Source organism: Coregonus clupeaformis, chromosome 34 (assembly GCF_020615455.1).
Source record: "Coregonus clupeaformis isolate EN_2021a chromosome 34, ASM2061545v1, whole genome shotgun sequence".
Classification (NCBI taxonomy): Eukaryota; Metazoa; Chordata; class Actinopteri; order Salmoniformes; family Salmonidae; genus Coregonus; species Coregonus clupeaformis.
The window spans coordinates 37,871,397-37,898,869 of NC_059225.1; the positions used below are offsets into that span (position 1 = coordinate 37,871,397).

Genomic DNA, 27,473 nt, shown 5'->3' on the forward strand with positions numbered 1-27,473 from the left:
GAAATGGAAGTGAATGAGGGCGAAGTATCGGAGGTGGTGGGTGTGATGAAGTTCTCGAAGCCCGAGGTTTGCACCGAGGGTCAGGATAAAGATGAGTCTGTGACAGTAGGAGTGAAGTTTTTTGGAAAAAGTGGACCGTTGCGTTTTGGCTGATCCATTTGTGGTTTCAGGGTGGGTGAAAACAGAATTGGGTGTTGTGAAATCGGTGAGGGTAACCAGAGGTGGTCTAGTGATCATTGTTTGTGTCTCTGCTGGTCAGAGGGAGCAGGCGCTCCGTGTTAAATGAATGGGGGCAAGAAATTTGAATTGTTTTGCTCTCAAGAAAAGGGCACCATTGAAAGGCGTGATTACTTGGGTAGCGGTAAATGTGAAAGCTGACCAACTGAAGGGGAAGATTCCTGGTGTTTGTGATGCTCGTCATTTGGTGCGACGCAGACAGGGTGGCGTGAGTGGAGAAAAAGAAGAGTCATTGTCTGTTCTTTTGAGTTTTGATGTTGAGTCTTTGCCCCGACACAGTGATTTTAGGATATATAAGTTATCCAGAGCTTTTGTGCCGAATACATTACGTTGTTACAGGTGTCAAGCTTATGGGCATGTGGCAGCAGTGTGTAGGAGGGAGGTTCCTAGGTGTGAGAAGTGTGCAGAAGGGCATGAGACAAAGGAATGTGTAGCATTGGGGAAAGTAGTGGTATGTGTTAATTGTAGGGGTGCCCATGGGGCTGGGGATCCGAAATGCCCGGTTCGAGAGAGGCAGGTTGAGGTTTCCTGTGTTAGAGTAGTGTAGAAGTTGTCATATACTGAGGCAGTAAAGAAAGTAGAGGAAGATGGGTCAAGGGGGTGGAATCCTGAGAGGAGTGGTGTGAGTAGTAGATATGTACCGGTACAGAGGGATAAACCAACAAGTGATATGTTTCAGTAAGATTGGATTTTTGGCATGTATAGCAATGGTAATCAACTGTACTGCAGGGATGCAACGTCAGTCTCAGAAAATAGAGGTTGTGGTGGCAGCTGCAGAGAGGTATTTGGGTGTGCAGGACTTGACATCAGAAGAGTTACAGGGTGTGTTAAGCGGTGGTGTCCCATCCTTTCAGGCTGTTGGCCTGAAGTAGGAATAAATAGATTAAAATAGTGGAGTATGGTAATTATTATTATTATTATTTATTTTTTTGTGAGTGTAGTATTAGATGGTATGGTATTTGTTGAATTTTTTTAAGCAAAGTATAAGGGAGTTATACTCCAGTCTAGTAGGTGGCAGTAATGCAACATTTATTGGATGCCAACCGCCGTTAAATCTCATCGAAGAAGAAGCGTTTGTTTTGGATATTTTTGTCAAGGCGTAAGTAACACCGTAGGCCTACTCGTTAAACAATTAACTTAATACAGTCTGGTACAAAACGCATTTATGGTTCCGTTTTAGCTAAACGAGGCCTCAGGTAAGAACCCCCAGCCCCTCTTGCGAAGTCTGTTGCAGGGGCAAATGGCAAGCCAAGGCCTAACGAACGTTAGATGGCTAGCTAGCTAATAATGTTAACGTTACTTTATTCAACTCTTAGCTAAAGTTAACAAACAATACATTGAAAAGCAATGTCACCACATACTTACTTTCGAGCAAAAAATAAAGTAAAATAAGGAAAAAAGTAGCTAACTAAACCAGATATACTACAGCTAACGTTAACTAGCTAGAACTTGTGGTTAAATATCAAACCACAATAGCTAACGACACATTTCGTTAACGTTAGCTGTTGGATATTTAGCCAGCCAATGCCGGGGACAGGGAACAAAGTTATCGTAACAACATTGATTGAATGATTGGTTATATTAGAAAACAATGGCTGTGTGGGCTAGCTAGCGAGCCACCAAATGACAACAATCCTGCATTTCATAAACTTATTTTTCGAGGTTGTTTGTCTGGTCAAATAGGACAGTGGAAAGTAACCAGCCTGTCGCTCTCTTACCACACTCTGTTAGGTCAAGCCTATACTGACTGGGTACTGATTTGTGAGAATTTCAAGTCCACTGGGCACCGCAGGAGACATGGCATCAGTTAAAGACAGCAGTCAAACACTCCTGTTGAATGTCATCATGAAAGACGAAGAGGAGGAAGTGAAGATTTGGGAATATGATGATTACGAAGGTAAGACAGAGCAAGTTTTATAAACGAGGGTTAGACCAGATGTGCATGCTCTGGACCTCAAACAAGTATGGGTCGCAGCAGCCCAATATGGCGAGTGGGTGTATGGAAAGCGAATCAGCTAATTGGGCAGATTTGTTGCCGCTCAAGACCGTTTGGCGTGGCTGATTGACCTGCACTACGAGATAAGCCGGCGACCAGTGCACTGGTGTTGTATCAACATGCCTGCCAACTTGAAATGTCCTTGTTTTCGAAAGAAAAGCAATTTTTTTGTTCATTAAAATAACATCAAATTGATCAGAAATACAGTGTAGACATTGTTAATTTTGTAAATGGCTATTGTTGCTGGAAACTACTGATTTTTAATGGAATATCTACATAGGTGTACAGAGGCCCATTATTAGCAACCATCAGTCTTGTGTTCCAATGGCACGTTGTGTTTGCTTATCCAAGTTTATCATTTTAAAAGGCTAATTGATCATTAGAAAACCCTTTTGCAATTATTTTACAACAGCTGAAAACTGTTGTGCTGATTAAAGAAGCAATACAACTGACCTTCTTGAGACTAGTTTAGTATCTGGAGCATTAGCAATTGTTGGTTCGATTACATGATCAAAATGGCCAGAAACAAATAACTTTCTTCTAAAACTCGTCAGTCTATTCTTGTTCTGAGAAATGAAGGCTATTCCATTCGAGAAATTGCCAAGAAACTGAAGATCTCGTACATCGCTGTGTACTACTCCCTTCACAGAACAGCGCAAACTGGCTCTAACCAGAATAGAAAGAGGAGTGGGAGGCCCTGGTGCACAATTGAGCAAGAGGACAAATACATTAGTGTCTAGTTTGAGAAACAGACGCCTCACAGGTCCTCAACTGGCAGCTTCATTAAATAGTACTCGCAAAACACCAGTCTCAACGTCAACAGTGAAGAGGCGACTCCGGGATGCTGACCTTCTAGGCAGAGTTGCAAAGAAAAAGCCATATCTCAGACTGGCCAATGAAAAGATTAAGATGGGCAAAAGAACACAGACCCTGGACAGAGGAAGATTGGAAAAAAAGTGTTATGGACAGACAAATCGAATTGAGGTGTTCGGAACACAAAGAATAACATTTGTGAGACGCAGACCAAATTAAAAGATGCTGGGGGAGTGCTTGATGCCATCTGTCAAGCATGGTGGAGGCAATGTGATGGTCTGGGGGTGCTTTGGTGGTGGTAAAGTTGGAGATTTGTACAGGGTAAAAGGGATCTTGAAGAAGGAAGGCTATCACTCCATTTTGCAATGCCGTGCAATACCCTGTGGATGGCGCTTGATTGGAGCCAATTTCCTCCTACAACAGTACAATGACCCAAAGCACAGCTCCAAACTATGCAACAACTATTTAGGGAAGAAGCAGTCAGCTGGTATTCTGTCTATAATGGAGTGGCCAGCACAGTCACCGGATCTCAACCCTATTGAGCTGTTGTGGGAGCAGCTTGACCGTATGGTATGTAAGAAGTGCCCATCAAGCCAATCCGACTTGTGGGAGGTGCTTCAGGAAGCATGGGGTGAAATCTCTTCAGATTGCCTCAACAAATTGACAACTAGAATGCCAAAGGTCTGCAAGGCTGTAATTGCTGCAAATGGAGTATTCTTTGACGAAAGCAAAGTTTGAAGGACACAATTATTATTTATATAAAAAATAACCTCGTCAATGACTACATTTCCTATGCATTTTGCTACAGTGGGGAAAAAAAGTATTTAGTCAGCCACCAATTGTGCAAGTTCTCCCACTTAAAAAGATGAGAGGCCTGTAATTTTCATCATTGGTACACGTCAACTATGACAGACAAATTGAGGAAAAAAAATCCAGAAAATCACATTGTAGGATTTTTAATGAATTTATTTGCAAATTATGGTGGAAAATAAGTATTTGGTCACCTACAAACAAGCAAGATTTCTGGCTCTTACAGACCTGTAACTTCTTCTTTAAGAGGCTCCTCTGTCCTCCACTCGTTACCTGTATTAATGGCACCTGTTTGAACTTGTTATCAGTATAAAAGACACCTGTCCACAACCTCAAACAGTCACACTCCAAACTCCACTATGGCCAAGACCAAAGAGCTGTCAAAGAACACCAGAAACAAAATTGTAGACCTGCACCAGGCTGGGAAGACTGAATCTGCAATAGGTAAGCAGCTTGGTTTGAAGAAATCAACTGTGGGAGCAATTATTAGGAAATGGAAGACATACAAGACCACTGATAATCTCCCTCGATCTGGGGCTCCACGCAAGATCTTACCCCGTGGGGTCAAAATGATCACAAGAACGGTGAGCAAAAATCCCAGAACCACACGGGGCGACCTAGTGAATGACCTGCAGAGAGCTGGGACCAAAGTAACAAAGCCTACCATCAGTAACACACTACGCCGCCAGGGACTCAAATCATGCAGTGCCAGACATGTCCCCCTGCTTAAGCCAGTACATATTGAGAAACTTTTGTTATTGACCAAATACTTATTTTCCACCATAATTTGCAAATAAATTCATGAAAAATCCTACAATGTGATTTTCTGGATTTTTTTTTCTCATTTTGTCTGTCATAGTTGACGTGTACCTATGATGAAAATTACAGGCCTCTCTCATCTTTTTAAGTGGGAGAACTTGCACAATTGGTGGCTGACTAAATACTTTTTCCCCCACTGTAGCTAATGTTAGCCAAAGCAAACTAGCTAGCTACTGATAGTGCAACCCTAAGTAAGAGTACAGATGAAGATGACAAATGATCAGGCCTACTGTACATCTTACTGTAGAAATGATTGGTGAAAACAAGTCTAGGCTGGAACTGTTGCTGTTAAAATACAAGTAATAATTTTTATTCCGAACTGGAATAAACTGCTTGAAGCAAGATTTTTTGAGGGAAACACACTCACACAGTTGTGGGTTGCTCATCTACAGCAGGAAGTGGTCTCCTGCCTGGCTGAGAAAGCAGTAGATGTTCAGATCCAGTTTGGCACCACATACCTATGCCAGTCAGGGTTCTCACCTCTGGCATACTTAAAAAACAAGTACAGAAACAGACTCCATGCTGAGCATGACCTCAGGGTTGCACTGTCAAAAACTGAGCCCAGAATAGACATGCTTGATGAAGCTTCACCTCTCATTAGGACTGTGTGTGTGTGTTTTCTGGTCTGTGTGATGTGATCAATCAGTTTATTCCAGTTCAGAATGAAAATGATTTATTGTATTTTAACAGCAACAGTTCCAACCTAGACAGATATGTAAAAGTATTTTTAATGGGGGGAAAATAAACATTAATAACTATTTATATTTCTATGTTAATTTCATTGTTATTTGTTTATGTCTATATTGCATTTGTTTTAAGCATAAGGACAATGAAATGTAACGATATTTACGTATAGTTGCATGTTTTCATAAGCTTGGGTCCCAGGAAAACACAGAATTTCTAATTTGGGTCCCAGGCTCAAAAAGGTTAAGAACCCCTGTTCTACAGTGTTGGACTCAAGGCTAGAGGTTATCACCCAGAAGTCAATTCTTGATTGTAGTGAACAATCTCTATTACTCCATGTGTACTGTTTCTCTCCAGGGTTTGTAACTCTCCATATATCAATTAAGTCCAGGCTTTGGCAGAAATTCACCAATTTGTTCACACCAATGTTAGGCCTATGGGTGCCTGCCGACTTGAAGTGCTTCCTACTGGGTATCAAGCTCATGTTGCCGGTGGTAGCTAACGTGCCCATTTTCTTCTCACACATTATTTTATTTAAAGTAGGATAGCAGCCTAGACAATAACTAATATTGATAACCATCTAGATGTCACCTTGATACCAGTGGAGGCTGCTAAGGGGAGAACGGCTCATAATCATGGCTTGAACGGAACACATGGAATGGCATCAAACACATGGAAACCTGTCACAGCCAGCCGTGACCAGGAGACCCATGAGGCAGTGCACAGTTGGCCCAGCGTCGTCCGGGTTAGGGGAGGGTTTGGCCGGCCGGGATTTCCTTGTCCAATCGTGCTCTAGCGACTCCTTGTGGCGGGCCGGTCACCTGCAAGCTGACTTCGGTCGCCAGTTGGACAGTGTTTCCTCCGTCACATTGGTGCGGCTGGCTTCCGGGTTAAGCGAGCAGTTTGTCAAGAAGCAGTGCGGCTTGGCAGGGTTGTGTTTTGGAGGACGCATGGCTCTCGACCTTTGCCTCTTCCGAGTCCATAGGGGAGTTGCAGCGATGGGACAAGACTGTAACTACCAATTGGATATCAAGAAATTGGGCATGAAGCAACCGTACACCAATCGTCAATACTTTTAATCAAAAACAAACAATTGTCCGTTTTATAACTGAAAATGTACAATTATTTGTGCAAAACGAACAGTGAAATACAGCTCAGACTCATCCTTCGGCTAAAAACAAAAAGATGTCAAAACTCTTGCAGTATGGTAGCTCAATGTAAGGTAGTTGCCTGGTAAGAAACGGAAGAAAAACACTGCTCAATCAACCTTCTAACCTATAGCAGAGCGCTTTCGACACACCCACTCCTTTTCCACACGCTTACTACTTTCCTTTCAGACACACCCTCTCACCCATACTCATACTCCGGTCGCCATATTGGGATGAGCTACCCCCTTCTCACCTCAAAGGCCACAGTGTCTGCTGGTTTTCATACTTGCATTTTAGTCAAAACAGATTGATTACATGGTTAATTTTAAAGCTGCAATATGTAACTTTTTGGGCAACCTGACAAAATTCACATAGAAATGTGAGTTATAGATCTGTCATTCTCATTGAAAGCAAGTCTAAGAAGCGGTAGATATGTTCTATGTGCGCTATTTCTATGTTTCCCATTTTAAAGTTTTGTTTTTGCATCTTTTACTTTCGGTTTTGTACACAAGATTCAAACAGCTGAAAATACAATATTTTTGGTTATGGAAAATATATTTCACAGCGGTTTAGATGGTACAATGATTCTCTACACTATACTTGTTTTGTCGCAAACTGAAATTAGGCGAACTATTCGAATTTTAGCAACCAGGAAATGGCGGAGCAATTTCTGCATAATGTATCTTTAAGATCCTATCTATTTTTCACTTAGCATAGGCCTACATAGGCAGTATTGGATTGAGCCAGGCAGATTTAAAGTAAATAGCTACTTGGGTTATTTAGTTGTTCGCCAACCACTTTGTTACATGGTTTTAGTATTTATTTTATTCCCTCAAGTCAATGCAAGATGACATTTTCAATACTATAGTTTTGATGTAGTGCATACGGAAAGTATTCAGACCCCTTGACTTTTTCCACATTTTGTTACGTTACAGCCTTATTCTAAAATTGATTAAATTGTTTTTTTCCCTCCTCAATCTACACACAATACCCCATAATGACAAAGCAAAAACAGGTTATTATTTATTTTATCAATTTTTTTAATGGAAATATAACATTTACTTAAATATTCAGACCCTTTACTCAGTACTTTGTTGAAGCACCTTTGGCAGCGACTACAGCCTCGAGTCTTCTTGGATATGATGCTACAAGCTTGGCACACCTGTATTTGGGGAGTGTCTCCCATTCTTCTCTGCAGAGCCTCTCAAGCTCTGTCACGTTGGATGAGGGAGGGTTGCTGCACAGCTATATTCAGGTCTCTCCAGAGATGTTCGATCGGGTTCAAGTCCAGGCTCTGGCTGGGCCACTCAAGGACATTCAGAGGCTTGTCCCGAAGCCATTCCTGCGTTGTCTTGGCCGTGTGCTTAAGGTCGTTGTCCTGTTGGAAGGTGAACCTTCGCCCCAGTCTGAGGTTTTGAGCGCTCTGGAGCAGGTTTTCATCAATAATCTCTCTGTACTTTGCTCCGTTCATCTTTCCCTCGATCCTGACTAGTCTCCCAGTCCCTGCCGCTGAAAAACATCCCCACAGCATGATGCTGCCACCACCATGCTTCACCGTAGGGATGGTGCCAGGTTTCCTCCAGACGTGACGTTTGGCATTCAGGTCAAAGAGTTCAATCTTGGTTTCATCAGACCAGAGAATCTTGTTTCTCATGGTCTGAGAGTCTTTAGGTGCTTCCGTCTGGTCACTCTACCATAAAGGCCTGATTGGTGGAGTGCTGTAGAGATGGTTGTCCTGGAAAATTCTCCCATCTCCACAGAGGAACTCTAGAGCTCTGTCAGATTCACCATCGGGTTCTTAGGCACCACCCTGACCAAGGCCCTTCTCCCCCGATTGTTCAGTTTGGCTGGGCAGCCAGGTCTATGAAGAGTCTTGGTTGTTCCAAACTTCTTCCATTGAAGAATGATGGAGGCCACTGTGTTCTTGGGGACCTTCAATGCTATATAATTTTTTTGGTACCGTTCCCCAGATATATGCCTCGGAGCTCTATGGACAATACCTTCGACCTCATGGCTTGGTTTTTGCTGTGACATGCACTGTCAACTGTAGGACCTTTTATAGACCATTGTGTGCCTTTCCAAATCATGTCCAATCAATTGAATTTACAACAGGTGGACTCCAATCAAGTTGTAGAAACATCTCAAAGATTATCAATGGAAACAGGATGCACCTGAGCTCAATTCCGAGTCTCATAGCTAAGGGTCTGAATACTTATGTAAATAAGATATTTATGTTTTCTATTTTTTATACATTTGGTAAGATTTCTAAAAACCTGTTTTCCTTTTGTCATTATGGGGTGTTGTGTGTAGATTGCTGAGGATTTTTATTTATTTCATCCATTTTAGAATAAGGCTGTAACTTAACAAAATATGGAAAAAGTCAAGGGGTCTGAATTCTTTCGGAAGGCACTGTATGTTGCATCTTTTGAATTATTTTTCTGTTCTCATTCACAAAGGAAACAGTCCAGAGATGGCGGCAGCGGAGCTGGTAGACAGCAGTCAAACACTGGGGCTGAACGTCACCATTAAAGAAGAAGAGGAGAAGGAAGACATTTGGGAATCTGTTGATCATGGTAAAAGCAGGTTTTATCTAGTATTTTTAGACCTGTCAGATTATCGAAAAACTGTAAAAAAAAAAAAAAAAAAGGTTGCACACTATCTTTCTTTGTTTTTATGGCCTTGGCTGGGGATCCAACTTTTTCTGACCTTTTTCAAAAAAATATTGGACTGGCTAAGGGTCCCGATGCTTCTGCACATGTACGGATTCTCTACATATATTTTTTTATGTAGCAGCTGCTCACCATTCCCCTCCCTTCACGTTTCTTACGTATCTGCTGCTCAACCTCCCCCTCCCTTCAGGTTTACTCACCCTCTTCTGAGCCCTCAACCAATTTGATTGGCATGATGCTGTAACCTACGTCCCTGCCCATATTTCTGAACAGCAGAAATAATAACCCTGTGGCTATTTGAACATTCCAAAAACATATATTTTGTAGGCTAATTTAGGATGTAGGCTACAACCTTCTCTGTCTGTTGTAACTAAGGATATTGCAGTAGCAGAAGTAGGGCACAGTCTAACCCATTCATAGGCGCTAACTATCTTTAGTGCCTATTGACAATAGTATATTCTGGCCGGGGGAGTTTGGTTAAGAGCTTCGAAGCTCGTTCTGAACGTTAAAACGAATCGCTTGTGGTACGGTTTTGGAAACATAAGGAACGTATCTTTCATATCAGCTAGAAATTATTTTCAAAAATCAAAAGGTTAAATTACTGCACACCTTTATAGGGTTAGTGTTCCCACACAGCCATATCTCCATGTTACAGTGCTTGTTTACGGAAGACAAAGGCAGCCACCTCTGCTAATTAGCTATCTAGCGTGCTCCAAATACCTGGGTGTAAGCTTAAATGGGGGGGAAGTGTAGTTCGTAAACTGGAGGCACACACAGCGTATGGATCTGTGGAAAACTGCTACAGTAAGTATATATTTTTAATTGAAATATTATTTCTCGCTGATATGAAAGATAAGGGGCATATCAGCATATGTTTCGCAAGTGAGGATTTGACGTTTCTAAACGTTAAGAGCGTCTGAATTTATAGTTCACACGCAGCCAAACGTGGGCGACGCTAAACGATGAAAACCCTATGGATAATAAGAAGGCATGTCGAGAGCTAGGCGCAGTCTACACATTGCATTGGGGCAAAACAATCTGTTTTTTAACCACACGTTTACATTTGTGATGATGTAATCTTTATAGTAATGCTCCCATATCGTAGCCTGAGTACCACACGATTTGATAGGAAGTACATGATTGAAATTTGTCAGAGTAGCTGTTCCACCGCTGGGCAGCCGAAGCGTGTAGCCGGTAACCAGAGTTTAACAGTGGGCGAGTTCATTTTGGATGGCCTGGTCCCTACTGCTGTTTTTCATATCGTAGCCTGAGTTGCTGAAAAAAGAACACTGCTACTTTGAACAGCCTGTCTGCCTCCTGCTTAGCCAATGTTTGCAATGACAATGGAAAAAATAAGATTTAATCTCTATTTAGACTGCCGGTCTATGTCTTGCTTGTGTTTGATGTGAATGATTCCATTTGAAACCCAGACAGAAAAATACCATGATTTGGGGGATTTTCATTCAATTTAATCTATAAAATGATCCTTTGGAAGAAGGATTGTTGACATATATATTTGACATTTGTTTCTAAAAGCATAATTGAGAAATAATTTTTCAGTTGGCATATTTATGACATTTTGGCCTTACCCAGACCTCCTTTAAGACTCCATAATGTTTCACCTGTAAGTGCTACAAAGCAGAAATGTGTCTGTTGCTTTAAATGTCCATTAATTTATTTGTGATGTTTAAATTTGTATTGTAGTCATTTGTATTGTAGTCATTTTAATTTGTACTGTTGTAAAATGTTCTGCCTGAATTGTTTCCAGGGCACCCTTGAGAATGAGACCCTGGTCTCAATGGGTTTTTCCCCTGGTTAATTAAAGGTTAAATACTTTTAAATGAAGCTTTACTGCTTGCTCTGTAATATGAGTAGTATTTTGATTTCAATAACACTTTTCTTACATTCATTTATGAATATAGAAAAATATAAACATGAATATTGAAAATATACCATCTTTGATTTGGCACATTTTTCAATATATTGTAGAACATTATATACTCTACGAGCATATCTGAGTGGGATCTCTGCTACTTTTAAAGTTATGATCAAATTTGTAAGTATTACCAACAGAGTGAATGGAAAAATTATTGAAAACGGTCGCCCATTTGCAGGATGTGCAGTGATACAAGAAAAAGGAGGGTTGTGATAGGTTACATTGCCTACTATGCCAATTTCTCTGTATAAAATGGGCCATAACTTTAAAACTAGCAGAGATCCCACTCTGGAACTTGTATATGCCCATAGAGTATATTGTGTTCAACAATATATAGAAAATGTTTCCAAATCAAACATGGTATATTTTCAATATTCATGTTTGTTTTTCAATATTCATAAAATAATGTAAAAAAAAACGTTTTTGAAATTAAAATACTACTCGTATTACAGAGCAAGCGGTAAAGCTTCATATGACACCAATGTTTGCTTTGTGGCACCTACAGATGAAACATTATGGAGGTCTTAAAGGAGGCCTGGGTACAAGATGGTGCTGACAGACATGGTCGCCCTGTTTCTAGCTCCTAGCCAACTTTGCAGTATTTATTTTGTGAGTGTGTGTGTTATTTCTTACATTATTTGCTCAGAACGTTTCTTGTGTTAGTACCTACATCCGAAAATAAATTAGATCGGCGGTCACTCACCAGCATTTTGACCAGAAATGTGATATTGTTGAATTGGATCCTTTGTTTGAACTCAGAGGGAATTCCATTCTTCCCAGGGGCTGCTCCAAGAAGCCGTCGACAGAGAAGAGGAATAAGGAGTGGGCTTTTAGTCCGACACAGGAGGCGTGCATTTGGAAAGTATTCAGACCCCTTCACTTTTTCCACTTTGTTACTTTACAGCCTTATTTTGAAATTGATTTTTTAATAAATTATCCCTCATCAATCTACACACAATACCCCATAATGACAAAGCAAAAACTGGTTTATACATTTTATAAATGTATATTAAAAAAAAAAAAATATATATATATATATATATGTGTACAGTGGGGAAAAAAAGTATTTAGTCAGCCACCAATTGTGCAAATTCTCCCACTTAAAAAGATGAGAGAGGCCTGTAATTTTCATCATAGGGTACACGTCAACTATGACAGACAAATTGAGAAAAAAAATCCAGAAAATCCCATTGTAGGATTTTTAATGAATTTATTTGCAAATTATGGTGGAAAATAAGTATTTGGTCACCTACGAACAAGCAAGATTTCTGGCTCTCACAGACCTGTAACTTATTATTTAAGAGGCTCCTCTGTCCTCCACTCGTTACCTGTATTAATGGCACCTGTTTGAACTTGTTATCAGTATAAAAGACACCTGTCCACAACCTCAAACAGTCACACTCCAAATTTCACAATGGCCAAGACCAAAGAGCTGTCAAAGGACACCAAAAACAAAATTGTAGACCTGCACCAGGCTGGGAAGACTGAATCTGCAATAGGTAAGCAGCTTGGTTTGAAGAAATCAACTGTGGGAGCAATTATTAGGAAATGGAAGACATACAAGACCACTGATAATCTCCCTCGATCTGGGGCTCCACGCAAGATCTCACCCGTGGGGTCAAAATGATCACAAGAACGGTGAGCAAAAATCCCAGAACCACACGGGGGGACCTAGTGAATGACCTGCAGAGAGCTGGGACCAAAGTAACAAAGCCAACCATCAGTAACACACTACGCTGCCAGGGACTCAAATCCTGCAATGCGAGACGTGTCCCCCTGCTTAAGCCAGTACATGTCCAGGCCCGTCTGAAGTGCATTTGGATGATCCAGAAGAGGATTGGGAGAATGTCATATGGTCAGATGAAACAAAATATAACGTTTTTGGTAAAAACTCAACTCGTCATGTTTGGAGGACAAAGAATGCTGAGTTGCATCCAAAGAACACCATACCTACTGTGAAGCATGGGGTTGGAAACATCATGCTTTGGGGCTGTTTTTCTGCAAAAGGGACCAGGACGACTGATCCGTGTAAAGGAAAGAATGAATGGGGCCATGTATCGTGAGATTTTGAGTGAAACCCTCCTTCCATCAGCAAGGGCATTGAAGATGAAACGTGGCTGGGTCTTTCAGCATGACAATGATCCCAAACACACCGCCCGGGCAACGAAGGAGTGGCTTCGAAAGAAGCATTTCAAGGTCCTGGAGTGGCCTAGCCAGTCTCCAGATCTCAACCCGATAGAAAATCTTTGGAGGGGAGTTGAAAGTCTGTGTTGCCCAGCGACAGCCCCAAAACATCACTGCTCTAGAGGAGATCTGCATGGAGGAATGGGCCAAAATACCAGCAACAGTGTGTGAAAACCTTGTGAAGACTTACAGAAAAGCGTTTGACCTGTGTCATTGCCAACAAAGGGTATATAACAAAGTATTGAGAAACTTTTGTTATTGACCAAATACTTATTTTCCACCATCATATGCCAATAAATTCATAAAAAGTCCTACAATGTGATTTTCTGGATTTTTTTTTCTCATTTTGTCTGTCATAGTTGACGTGTACCTATGATGAAAATTACAGGCCTCTCTCATATTTTTAAGTGGGAGAACTTGCACAATTGGTGGCTGACTAAATACTTTTTTTCCCCACTGTATATACAGTCATGGCCAAAATTGTTGGCACCCCTGAAATTTTTCCAGAAAATGAAGTATTTCTCACAGAAAAGTATTGAAATTACACATGTTTTGCTATGCACATGTTTATTTCCTTTGTGTGTATTGGAATAACACAAAAAAAACAGGAAAAAAGCAAATTTGACATAATTTCACACAAAACTCAAAAAATGGGCCGGACAAAATGATTGGCACCCTTAACTTAATATTTAGTTGCACACCCTTTGGAAAAAATAACTGAAATCAGTCGCTTCCTATAACCATCAATAAGCTTCTTACACCTCTCACCCGGAATTTTGGACCACTCTTCTTTTGCAAACTGCTCCAGGTCTCTCATATTGGATGGGTGCCTTTTCCCAACAGCAATTTTAAGATCTCTCCACAGGTGTTCAATGGGATTAAGATCTGGACTCATTGCTGGCCACTTCAGAACTCTCCAGCGCTTTGTTGCCATCCATTTCTGGGTGCTTTTTTGAAGTATGTTTGGGGTCATTGTCCTGCTGGAAGACCCATGATCTCGGACGCAAACCCAGCTTTCTGACACTGGGCCCTACATTGCGACCCAAAATCCTTTGGTAATCCTCAGATTTCATGATGCCTTGCACACAGTCAAGGCACCCAGTGCCAGAGGCAGCAAAACAACCCCAAAACATCTTTGAACCTCCACCATATTTGACTGTAGGTACTGTGTTCTTTTCTTTGAAGGCTTCATTACATTTTCGGTAAACAGTAGAACGATGTGCTTTACCAAAAGCTCTATCTTGGTCTCATCTGTCCATAAGACGTTCTCCCAGAAGGAATTTGGCTTACTCATGTACATTTTGGCAAACTGTAGTCTTGCTTTTTTATGTCTCTGTGTCAGCAGTGGGGTCCTCCTGGGTCTCCTGCCATAGCGTTTCATTTCATTCAAATTTCGACGTATAGTTCGCGCTGACACTGATGCACCCTGAGCCTGCAGGACAGCTTGAATTTCTTTGGAACTTGTTTGGGGCTGCTTATCCACCATCCGGACTATCCTGCGTTGCAACCTTTCATCAATTTTTCTCTTCCGTCCACGTCCAGGGAGATTAGCTACAGTGCCATGGGTTGCAAACTTCTTGATCATGTTGCGCACTGTGGACAAAGGAACATCTAGATCTCTGGAGATGGACTTGTAACCTTGAGATTGTTGATATTTTTCCACAATTTTGGTTCTCAAGTCCTCAGACAGTTCTCTTTTCCTCTTTCTGTTCTCCATGCTTAGTGTGGCACACACAGAAACACAATGCAAAGACTGAGTCAACTTCTCTCCTTTTTATCTGCTTTCAGGTGTGATTTTTAGATTGCCCACACCTGTTACTTGCCCCAGGTGAGTTTAAAGGAGCATCACATGCTTGGAACAAACTTATTTATCCACAATTTTGAAAGGGTGCCAATAACTTTGTCCGGCCCATTTTTTTAGTTTTGTGTGAAATTATGTCAAATTTGCTTTTTTCCTGTTTTTTTTTGTGTTATTCCAATACACACAAAGGAAATAAACATGTGCATAGCAAAACATGTGTAATTTCAATACTTTTCTGTGAGAAATACTTCATTTTCTGGAAAAATTTCAGGGGTGCCAACAATTTTGGCCATGACTGTATATACACAGTGAGGGAAAAAAGTATTTGATCCCCTGCTGATTTTGTACGTTTGCCCACTGACAAAGAAATGATCAGTCTATAATTTTAATGGTAGGTTTATTTGAACAGTGAGAGACAGAATAACAAAAGAAAAACGCATGTCAAAAATGTTATAAATTGATTTGCATTTTAATGAGGGAAATAAGTATTTGACCCCCTCTCAATCACAAAGATTTCTGGCTCCCAGGTGTCTTTTATACAGGTAACGAGCTGAGATTAGGAGCACACTCTTAAAGACACCTGTCCACAGAAGCAATCAATCAATCCGATTCCAAACTCTCCACCATGGCCAAGACCAAAGAGCTCTCCAAGGATGTCAGGGACAAGATTGTAGACCTACACAAGGCTGGAATGGGCTACAAGACCATCGCCAAGCAGCTTGGTGAGAAGGTGACAACAGTTGGTGCGATTATTCGCAAATGGAAGAAACACAAAATAACTGTCAATCTCCCTCGGCCTGGGGCTCTATGCAAGATCTCACCTCGTGGAGTTGCAATGATCATGAGAACGGTGAGGAATCAGCCCAGAACTACACGGGAGGATCTTGTCAATGATCTCAAGGCAGCTGGGACCATAGTCACCAAGAAAACAATTGGTAACACACTACGCCGTGAAGGACTGAAATCCTGCAGCGCCCGCAAGGTCCCCCTGCTCAAGAAAGCACATATACTGGCCCGTCTGAAGTTTGCCAATGAACATCTGAATGATTCAGAGGAGAACTGGGTGAAAGTGTTGTGGTCAGATGAGACCAAAATCGAGCTTTTTGGCATCAACTCAACTCCCCGTGTTTGGAGGAGGAGGAATGCTGCCTAAGACCCCAAGAACACCATCCCCACCATCAAACATGGAGGTGGAAACATTATGCTTTGGGGGTGTTTTTCTGCTAAGGGGACAGGACAACTGTCCCCTTAGCATCCAAGGGACGATGGGCGGGGCCATGTACCGTCAAATCTTGGGCGAGAACCTCCTTCCCTCAGCCAGGGTATTGAAAATGGGTCATGGATGGGTATTCCAGCATGACAATGACCCAAAACACACGGCCAAGGCAACAAAGGAGTGGCTCAAGTAGAAGCACATTAAGGTCCTGGAGTGGCCTAGCCAGTCTCCAGAACTTAATCCCATAGAAAATCTGTGGAGGGAGCTGAAGGTTAGAGTTGCCAAACGTCAGCCTCGAATCCTTAATGACTTGGAGAAGATCTGCAAAGAGGAGTGGGACAAAATCCCTCCTGAGATGTGTGCAAACCTGGTGGCTAACTACAAAAAAACGTCTGACCTCTGTGATTGCCAACAAGGGTTTTGCCACCAAGTACTAAGTCATGTTTTGCAGAGGGGTCAAATACTTATTTCCCTCATTAAAATGCAAATCAATTTATAACATTTTTGACATGCGTTTTTCTGGATTTTGTTGTTATTCTGTCTCTCACTGTTCAAATAAACCTACCATTAAAATTATAGACTGATCATGGCTTTGTCAGTGGGCAAACGTACAAAATCAGCAGGGGATCAAATACTTTTTTCCCTCACTATATATCTATATATATATATATATATATATATATATAACATTTACATAAGTATTCAGACCCTTTACTCAGTACTTTGTTGAAGCACCTTTGGCAGCGATTACAGCCTCGAGTCTTCTTGGGTATGACGCTAAAAGCTTGGCACACCTGTATTTGGGAAGTTTCTCCCATTCTTCTCTGCAGATCCTCTCGAGCTCTGTCAGGTTGGATGGGGAGCGTTGCTGCACAGCTATTTTCAGGTCTCTACAGAGATGTTCGATCGGGTTCTGGCTGGACCACTCAAGGACATTCAGAGACTTGTCCCGAAGCCACTCCTGCATTGTCTTGGCTGTGTGGTTAGGGTCTTTGTCCTGTTGGAAGGTGAACCGTTGCCCCATTTTGAGGTCCTGAGCGCTTTGGAGCAGGTTTTCGTCAATGATCTTTATGTACTTTGCTCCGTTCATCTTTCCCTCGATCCTGACTAGTCTCCCAGTCCCTGCCGCTGAAAAACATCCCCACAGCATGATGTTGCCACCACCAAGCTTCACCGTAGGGATAGTGCCAGGTTTCCTCCAGACGTGACACTTGGCATTCAGGCCAAAGAGTTCAATCTTGATTTCATCAGACCAGAGAATCTTGTTTCTCATGGTCTGAGAGTCCTTTAGGAATTCTGGGGCTCTGTCAGTGAACATCGGGTTCTTAGTCACCTCCCTGACCAAGGCCCTTCTCCCCCGATTGCTCAGTTTGGCTGGGCGGCCAGCTCTAGGACGAGTCTTGGTGTTTCCAAATTTCTTCCATTTAAGAATGATGGAGGCCATTGTGTTCTTTGGGACCTTCAATGCTGCAGACATTTTTTGGTACCCTTCCCTAGATCTGTGCCTCGACACAATCCCTGTCTCGGAGCTCTACGGACAATTCCTTCGACCTCATTGCTTAGTTTTTGCTCTGCCATGCACTGTCAACTGTGGGGTCTTATATAGACAAATGTGTGCCTTCCCAAATCATGTCTAATCAATTGTAATTACCACAGGTGGACTCCAATCAAGTTGTAGAAACATCTCAAGGATGATCAATGGAAACAGGATGCACCTGAGCTCAATTTCGAGTCTCATAGCAAAGGGTCTGAATTATTATGTAAATAAGGTATTTCAGTTTTTTATTTAGCAAAAATGTCAACCTGTTTTCGCTTTGTCATTATGGGGTATTGTGTGTAGATTGATGAGGAAAACAATTAATTTAATCAATTTTAGAATAAGGCTGTAACGTAACAAAATGTGGAAAAAGGAAGGGGTCTGAATACTTCCCGAATGCACTGTATGTATATACCAGGGTTCTTCAATTCCGGTCCTGGAGGGCCGAAACACCTCTGTTTTTCATCCTCTCCTTCTAATCAGGGGCTAATTCAGAACTGGGACACCAGGTGAGTGCAATTAACTACCAGGTAGAAATAAAAAACAGAAGTGTTTCGGCCCTCCAGGACCGGAATTGAAGAACCCTGGTATATACTGTATTCTAGTCAAGGCTCATCCTATATAACTACTGCTGTACACACCTTTTCTATTAATATACTGTCCATACTGTCTATACACACCATATACATATATATGGACTCTTACATTGCTATATTTTTGGGATATTTGAGACATTTATTATTGTTAAGTATTACTGAACTGTTGGAGCTAGAAACATAAGCATTTAGCTGCACCTGCGATAACCTGCAAAATATGTGTACTTGACCAATAAAATTTGATTTGGATTTGATTAGGGTAAGGCCAAAATTTTTATAAATATACCAAATTTGATTATTTCTCAATTATGCTTTTGGATACAAATGTAAAATATATGTCAACAATCCTTCGTCAAAAGGACCATGCTATGGATTAAAATGCAAGAAAACCCACAAAATAATGGTCTTTTTTTGTCCTGATTTCACATGGAATCACTCATATGCTGCCTATAAAAACTGTAGCTTGCCTAAATAGACTGCCTGTTTGTGTCGTACTTATGTTAGCAATATCCTACTGTTACAACAGACAAAGAAGGTTTGTTGTACAACATGTTGATCAGGCTACATTAGACAAAGACGTCCGATCATCGGTGCGGGAAGGAAGGAGGGGGAAACGGTAGCAGTGTGAGCAGCAGCTACATAATAAAATCGACTTTGGGACCATTAGCCGGCCCCAAAATAAACAGATCAGAAATTAAGTCTGATCCTCAGCCACTCCGTAATTTTATACAGTTTACCTTCCGTTAGTCAGCACCTCTACAAACATGTTTGGGTGTAGTATACATCAGCTTTTTTCTATATGATCAAAAAACATTTCCAAGTAGAGAAACCTACTTAACCCCACTGGTTCTCCGTACACTACTGCTTTATTGTACAAATGTTTTCTTAATTTAATGCAATGATTATACATGTGTTGCACTTAAACACATGTTGTTCTCCTTTCATTCACACAGGAGAGACCCCTAACTCCTCTTACCAAGTTGAGACATTTCCTGCATCAGTGGCACAACATCAGAAAGGTAGCAAAGCTAAAGGGTCTCACCACTGCCCACACTGTGAGAAGAGTTTTCCATTCCCATCATATCTTGAAAGACACCTGAGGAAACATTCTGGAGAGAAGCCTTACTCCTGCTCTGTATGTGGGAAGCGCTTCCCTGCATCACACCATCTAACAGTTCATCAGCGAGTGCACACAGGAGAGAAGCCTTACCACTGCTCTGATTGCGGGATGAGTTTCTCTCAACTGAGTGGCTTGAAAGGGCACCAGCGAACACACACTGGAGAGAAGCCTCACCACTGCTCTACATGTAGCAAGAGTTTCTCCTATCTGCGAGACTTGCAACGTCATCAGTTGATTCACACAGGAGAAAAGCCTTACTCCTGTTCTGATTGTGGGAAGGGTTTCACCTCACCAAGCCATCTATCTGTTCATAAGAGAATGCACACAGGAGAAAAGCCATATCAATGTTCTGAATGTGGGCAGAGTTTCTCTTATGTGGGTAGCTTCAAACATCACCAGCGAATACATACAGGAGAGAAACCTTACTCCTGTCCTGACTGTGAGAAGTGCTTCACCTCATCCAATCAGCTAACAGTTCATCAGAGGGTGCACACGGGAGCGAAACCTTTCTGCTGTTCTGAATGTGGGGAGTTTTTTTCTCAACAAAGTAACTTGAAATCACACTGGCGAACACACAGGAGAGAGGCCTTACCACTGCTCTGACTATAGAGGCCCTTGTTCTCAACTGAATAACTTCGGTCAGACATCACCAGGAGAGAAGCCTTGCATATGACTGATGCAAATTCTTGAAATCATTCTCACAAGTCCATCAGTGAGCACACAGGAGAGAAGCGTTATCAGTAATGGTAGACATGCAGAGATGAAAGAAAAAAATATTTGTGTTGATCTCCATCTATGGCTTAACCTGACAACATCAAATCTAAATGAAAAAACCTGAGAGAAAAAAATCCAGGGGTAACTGAGTGATGTTGCTAACTGTGTAAAAGGGCAAGAGTAAAATTTAAAGAAAAGGCCTACTTAAAAGTATGGATACATATTTGGATTAAATGTATTAAAGATGCTATATGGAACACTGTAATGTTTGGTCAATTCTTTAACAATTTGATGTCCCTATATATTTTTTATGTAGTCAAGTTATTACCTGTCATACGTCTTATGAAATGTGTGTATAGTTAGTAAACCATTAGTAATTGTTATTGATCTCTCTCTTGCCCTCCACCACACTGAATAGGCCATAACACCATAATATGTACATTCACTTAACCCAAATGAAACTATGCTTATCTGCTCTGTCTTGTACAGTATTTAATCGTTTAGTCCCAGTTTTATACTTGAAAGTAAGTTGTATTTTTTCCAGGAGTGCAACTTAAAACCTTTGATTTTGTTTTATTTTTCGGGGTAGAAATTCAAAGTATCCAAAAGAAAATGAGACTACTGGATGAGGAAAACCTAAAGCTAAGGACCCAGCTTGCTAGAAGTCTCGGGGTTGATCTCAATTGCATCCTCCTCCCGTCCTCTCTCATCTTCTCAAAGCCCATTGGATGAGAAAGCCGGAGGTCCCGCCCCTCTGACCTTCTCCTCCAATGGGTTTTGAGAAGGAAACAAGGAGCGAGGACGAGAGAATGCAATTGAGACCTTCCCTCTGATCACTGGAGAAACAAGTGACCCAGGTTGCTACCATACTATGGACGCAGGTTGTTGGTGGTCTCAGGTTACTGGAGCAACAAACATACCAGGTTGCTAACGACTCAGCTTGCAAGTGGGCAAGCAGGTAATATAACAACTTGCACATCACTGAGTGTGACGGTGGTTAAAGGTCCCGAACAGTGAAAATCATGTTTTTCATCTAATTGGAAGATATTTGGATGAAACCTGTTCATAAAGTTACTGGTCCCCTCCCCCTATGTCAAATGCTTGGATTCAGGAGACAGGCATTATGCAACGGAATGTAATGCCGGACATTTTATACGGCAATGGTAGCGTTTTACAATCTGAACTAAATTAAATCTGTAACGCTTTAAAACCGTCACCACATGCGCGCATCATACGGATTTGTTTACAAACCGTAAGATGGCACAAGCAGAACGATACTGGTAACTAACCCCTTTTCAATTGTGTTGTGACTTTTAGCTAGCAAGCTACTTACCAGCATGCCGGAAAAAGCACACTGTTGTGACTGGATGCCATAGTGTTAATTTAACGTCACACTGTTTTCCCAAGAATGAAGACATGACAGCAGTGGCTGCTTTTCATTTTGGGTGGACAGGCTGCACCACAAATTACGATCATGTCACGCGTGTGCAGTGCACATTTCAAGCGAAGGTCTTTATCAATTAATTGGGGAGAACATTCGATGGGTCTTGCCAGGAAGCTGTACCATCATTATCAGTGGATCTTGCGAGCGCTGACCATAATGTAAGTATCAGAGTTTAATGAGTCAGTTGGCTGTAACTGTGAACTTGTGAACGGTATATTTTCTGAAACACACCTGATAGTCACTATATGGTTGTTCTTCCATCCCTAAGCCCCCCTACATTAAGTCTGATAACTGCTAGCACACAGCTGACACGAAGGAATGTTGTCCACAAAAGGAGTTGCATGTGGATAGTATTTGTAATTTACCCCTGAAAATCATATTTTGCCATTCCATTGTGTGGGTTGTTGTCTTACAGTTGATGTAGCTTGTATCATTGGGGCAAATCATGATGATTATGGGGGAGGTGTTATTCTTTCACTTTCCATCTCCTTTTGTCTTTCCACTATCATCAAGCTGTCATGATAGACATTTTAGAAAATTAAACATTACTCAGTCTGCACAGCTTGCCAGGCAACCACCATAGCAGGAATGCTGTGGTACAAAATCAGCTTTCCCAAGGTAAAGAAGGGGGGATATGCTATGAAGACAGACCCAACATACTGTAAGTAATAGTTAGTCATTTCAAATCAATTGAGTATTTCAGGCACACACATTCCATATACAAACATTGAAAAGTTTCACCAAAAAGTGCATGACCAAATATTGCATTTTTCAAATTGAGTACAAAAATACCAGAAAACACATGTTAGAATAAGTAGATCACTACATAAATTAGTTGATAGCATCATAACTCAGAACGATAAATAAAAGGAAATTAAATTCACTACCCATTTAAAACAAAGACATTTCCCTTTTCAAAAGTATTACAGGCTACAATGAGGTCACCCTTGATCCAGCGCCGTATGTGGGGAAGCTGTGTGAGCTGTCCATCCCAGGACCCCTGTCTGCCCAGTGTGAGATGCCTGACAAGGAGGAGGCCATAGCTGGATTCGTCTCCCACTTCAATCTTAGGGGAAGATTGAAGTCTGCTTGATTAAAGCGGGGTAAATGGGTCTCCCTCCGGTCCCGTTCCCCTCCCCATCAATCTCTGTAGTTGGTTGCATTTCCTAAAGCCTAAGTTATTCACTTTTATGTGATATAATATCACATTTTGTTACTTTCATTCAATTGTTCGGACAGGAGATTGAATTGTACGAATCAATGGGGTCCTGCAGACTGTAGGGTGGCCGGGTGTCTATATTAGGCTTATGGCTCTAATAAAAATAAATCTGTCAAATGATATTTCACCATTATTTCTCACCTTTATTTCTCATGATGAGTGTTCATGTTGATCAATATTTTGCCTATACTGGCCTATTGTAAACATATTGTCATTTATAATGCTAATGTAGAGGCACCATTACATTGTCCAGTACACTTATTGTATGCTGTTTTCATGTACATTCCCTTATGTCTAAGGTGACTCAGGCTTTACTAATTATTGTGAAAAAGTGTATCAGTGAACTGTATTCTGTAATTAGTTACAAAACTTTGTGTATTTCTGCTGTTTGTCTGATATCCAACAGTCTATGATCAGCTCTGTTGACCATGAGAGCATTTTGCAGAGAAAATGAGGTATACTATTTAGGCTTGGAATTACATGTGGCCCATTGTTTACCTGGTCATCAATGACATGTGGACCATTATAAAACAGGTTTGGATCCTGGATGCTGATTGGTTGATATGCGAGAGTTGTGGGACAACAACTCTTGCAAAATACCATTGTGTTAATCTAATAATCCACTGTACCGCAGCCCAGGCAGGAAATTCATAAACTTCATATGCCTCGGGAATAAAGCATATACACATAATTTTTCTACTATTTGGTTTGCAACAGTTGGGGGTTGTATAAACCTACCTGTCTGCCTCTACAACCTGTGCAACAATGTATAATTTTATAAATGCGATCTCTCCCATGCCAGCAAAGAAGAGGCAAGCACTGGTTATCACCAACAACCACTCAGAACAGCCGCTGTAGGGAGTTGTCACACAATAATTCTCGGATTCTCAGGCAATTATTATTATTATTATTATTATTATTGAGTAAAACAGCAGGAACCGGGATTCATCAGACCAGGAAATGTTTTTCCAATTCTCCAGTGTCACCGCAACCATAGTTTCTTGTTTTTCGCTGAAAGAACTCTGTAAGGCCATCGGCGGCCATACTTTTTATTTATGTATTTTATTTCACCTTTATTTAACCAGGTAAGCCAGTTGAGAACAAGTTCTCATTTACAACTGCGACCTGGCCAAGATAAACCAAAGCAGTGCGGTAAAAACAACAACAACACAGAGTTACATATGGAATAAACAAAACGTACAGTAAATAACACAATAGAAAATCTATATACAGTGTGTGCAAATGTAGTAAGTTATGGAGGTAAGGCAATAAATAGGCAATAGTGCAAAATAATTACAATTATAATTTAGTATTAACACTGGAGTGATAGATGTGCAGAAGATGATGTGCAAATAGAGATACTGAGGTGCAAATGAGCAAAATAAATAACAATGTAAATAACAATATGGGGATGAGGTAGTTGGGTGGGCTAATTACAGATGAGCTGTGTACAGGTGCAGTGATCGGTAAACTGCTCTGACAACTGATGCTTAAAGATAGTGAGGGAGATAAGTGTCTCCAGCTTCAGAGATTTTTGCAGTTCGTTCCAGTCGTTGGCAGCAGAGAACTGGAAGGAATGGCGACCAAAGGAGGTGTTGGCTTTGGAGATGACCAGTGAGATATACAGTAGGGAGAACAAGTATTTGATACACTGCCGATTTTGCAGGTTTTCCTACTTACAAAGCATGTAGAGGTCTGTCATTTTTATCATAGGTACACATGATTTTTAAGTAATTAATTTGCATTTAAGTAGGAAAACCAGCAAAATCGGCAGTGTATCAAATACTTGTTCTCCCCACTGTACCTGCTGGAACGCATACTACGGGTGGGTGTTGCTATGGTGACCAATGAGCTAAGATAAGGCGGGGATTTGCCTAGAAGTGATTTATAGATGACCTGGAGCCAGTGGGTTTGGCGACGAATATGTAGTGAGGGCCAGCCAACGAGAGCGTACAGGTCACAATGGTGGGTAGTATATGGGGCTTTGGTGACAAAACAGATGGCACTGTGATAGACTACATCCAATTTGCTGAATAGAGTGTTGGAAGCTATTTTGTAAATGACATCGCCAATGTCAAGGATCGGTAGGATAGTCAGTTTTACGAGGGCATGTTTAGCAGTATGAGTGAAGGATGCTTTGTTGCGAAATAGGAAGCCGATTCTAGATTTAACTTTGGATTGGAGATGCTTAATGTGAGTCTGGAAGGAGAGTTTACGGTCTAACCAGACACCTAGGTATTTGTAGTTGTCCACATATTCTAAGTCAGACCCGCCGAGAGTAGTGATTCTAGTTGGGTGGGCGGGTGCTAGCAGCGTTCGATTGAAGAGCATGCATTTAGTTTTACTAGCATTTAAGAGCAGTTGGAGGCCACGGAAGGAGTGTTGTATGGCATTGAAGCTCGTTTGCAGGTTTGTTAACACAGTGTCCAATGAAGGGCCAGATGTATACAAAATGGTGTCGTCTGCGTAGAGGTGGATCTGAGAGTCACCAGCAGCAAGAGCGACATCATTGATATACACAGAGAATAGAGTCGGCCTGAGAATTGAACCCTGTGGCACCCCCATAGAGACTGCCAGAGGTCCAGTCAACAGGCCCTCCGATTTGACACATTGAACTCTATCCGAGAAGAAGTTGGTGAACCAGGCGAGGCAGTCATTTGAGAAACCAAGGCTATTTAGTCTGCCAATAAGAATGCGGAGTCAAAAGCCTTGGCCAGGTCAATGAAGACGGCTGCACAGTACTGTCTTTTATCGATCACGGTTATTATATCGTTTAGGACCTTGAGCGTGGCTGAGGTACACCCATGACCAGCTCGGAAACCAGATTGCATAGCGGAGAAGGTACGGTGGGATTCGAAATGGTCGGTGATCTGTTTGTTAATTTGGCTTTCAAATACTTTTGAAAGGCAGGGCAGGATGGATATAGGTCTGTAACAGTTTGGATCTAGAGTTTCACCCCCTTTGAAGAGGGGGATGACTGTGGCAGCTTTCCAATCTCTGGGGATCTCAGACGGTACGAAAGAGAGGTTGAACAGGCTGGTAATAGGGGTTGCGACAATTTTGAAGACAGCGGAGGTGTATTTAGAGGGTAAATTAGTCAGGATGATATCTATGAGGGTGCCCATGTTAACGGATTTAGGGTTGTACCTGGTAGGTTCCTTGATAATTTGTGTGAGATTGAGGGCATCTAGTTTAGATTGTAGGACGGCCGGGGTGTTAAGCATATCCCAGTTTAGGTCTCCAAGCAATACGAACTCTGAGGATAGATGGGGGGCAATCAATTCACATATGGTGTTCAGGGCACAGCTGGGGGCTGAGGGGGTGCTGTAGCAAGCGGCAACAGTGAGAGACTTATTTCTGGAAAGGTGGATTTTTAGAAGTAGAAGCTCAAACTGTTTGGGCACAGACCTGGATAGTATGATAGATCTCTACAGTAGATTGCAACTCCGCCCCCTTTGGCAGTTCTATCTAGACGGAAAATGTTGTTGTTGGGAATGGACATTTCAGAATCTTTGGTGGCCTTCCTAAAACAGGATTCAGAGTCTGCTAGAACATCAGGGTTGGCGGAGTGTGCTAACGCAGTGAATAACTCAAACTTAGGGAGGAGGCTTCTGATGTTAACATGCAAGAAACCAAGGCTTTTGCGGTTACAGAAGTCAACAAATGATAGCGCCTGGGGAGCAGGAGTGATACTGGGGGCTACAGGTCCAGGGTTAACCTCTACATCACCAGAGGAACAGAGGAGGAGTAGAATAAGGATACGGTTAAAGGCTTTAAGAACTGGTCTTCTAGTGCATTGGGTACAGAGAAAAAAAGGGGCAGATTTCCGGGGGCGTTGTAGAATAGATTCAGGGCATTATATACAGACAAGGATATAGAAGGATATGAGTACAGTGGAAGTAAACCTAAGCGTTGGGTAAAGATGAAAGAGATAGCATCACTGGAGGCACCGATTGAGCCAGTCTCCACGTGTGTGGGGGGTGGGACAAAGGAGCTATCTGAGACAGGTTGAGCAGGACTGGGGGCTCTACATTGAAAAAGTACAGTTAGAACTAACCGAAACAGCAATAGGCAAGGCATATTGACATGGGAGAGAGGCATAAAGCAGTCACAGGTTATATTTGAGAGAGCTAAGACAACAGCTGGTAATGGCGACGAAAGTTTGAGCTGAGGCTAAACAGGATGGGGTACCGTATAAAGGAACAGTTCAGCAGGCATCAGCTGTGTAGCTGAGTCATCATAAGGTCCAGTGAACAGCAATAAGTAAGTCCGGGAGCAGTTCAGTGGCTGCTACGCTACAGGCGAGCTGGAGGCACGGCTGTTGATTGCGTGTGCTAGCGGGCCGCTACAGCGTGTGCTAACGGGAAGCCTGTTGAAACCACATTAGACGATTACATCGGCAGACCAGTCGTGATGGATCGGCGGGGCTCCGTGTCAACACCAGGAGGTCCCGTCCAGTTGACAGAGAGGTAGATAGCCGGGAGATGGGCTTGGCTCGAGGCTAGCTCAAGGCTAACTGGGGTTAGCTTC

The 27,473-nt window shown here is 41.9% G+C and overlaps 1 protein-coding gene across 2 annotated transcripts; it reads left to right on the top strand.

The window, feature by feature from the left end:
• The first annotated feature begins 1,244 nt into the window (after window positions 1–1,244).
• Window positions 1,245–20,527, top strand: LOC121539643 (zinc finger protein 239). Of its 2 annotated transcripts, none has more exons than XM_041848300.2 (4): window positions 1,245–1,336; window positions 1,969–2,134; window positions 8,964–9,080; window positions 19,400–20,527. In XM_041848300.2, the coding sequence occupies exons 2-4, from the start codon at window positions 2,035–2,037 to the stop codon at window positions 20,167–20,169; spliced, it is 987 nt and encodes a 328-aa protein (XP_041704234.1). In that variant the 5' UTR covers window positions 1,245–1,336; window positions 1,969–2,034; the 3' UTR covers window positions 20,170–20,527. The 2 variants fall into 2 exon arrangements, with proteins under 2 accessions (XP_041704234.1, XP_041704233.1); XM_041848299.2 differs by having other exon boundaries at window positions 1,307–1,433.
• Window positions 20,528–27,473: the final 6,946 nt, after the last annotated feature.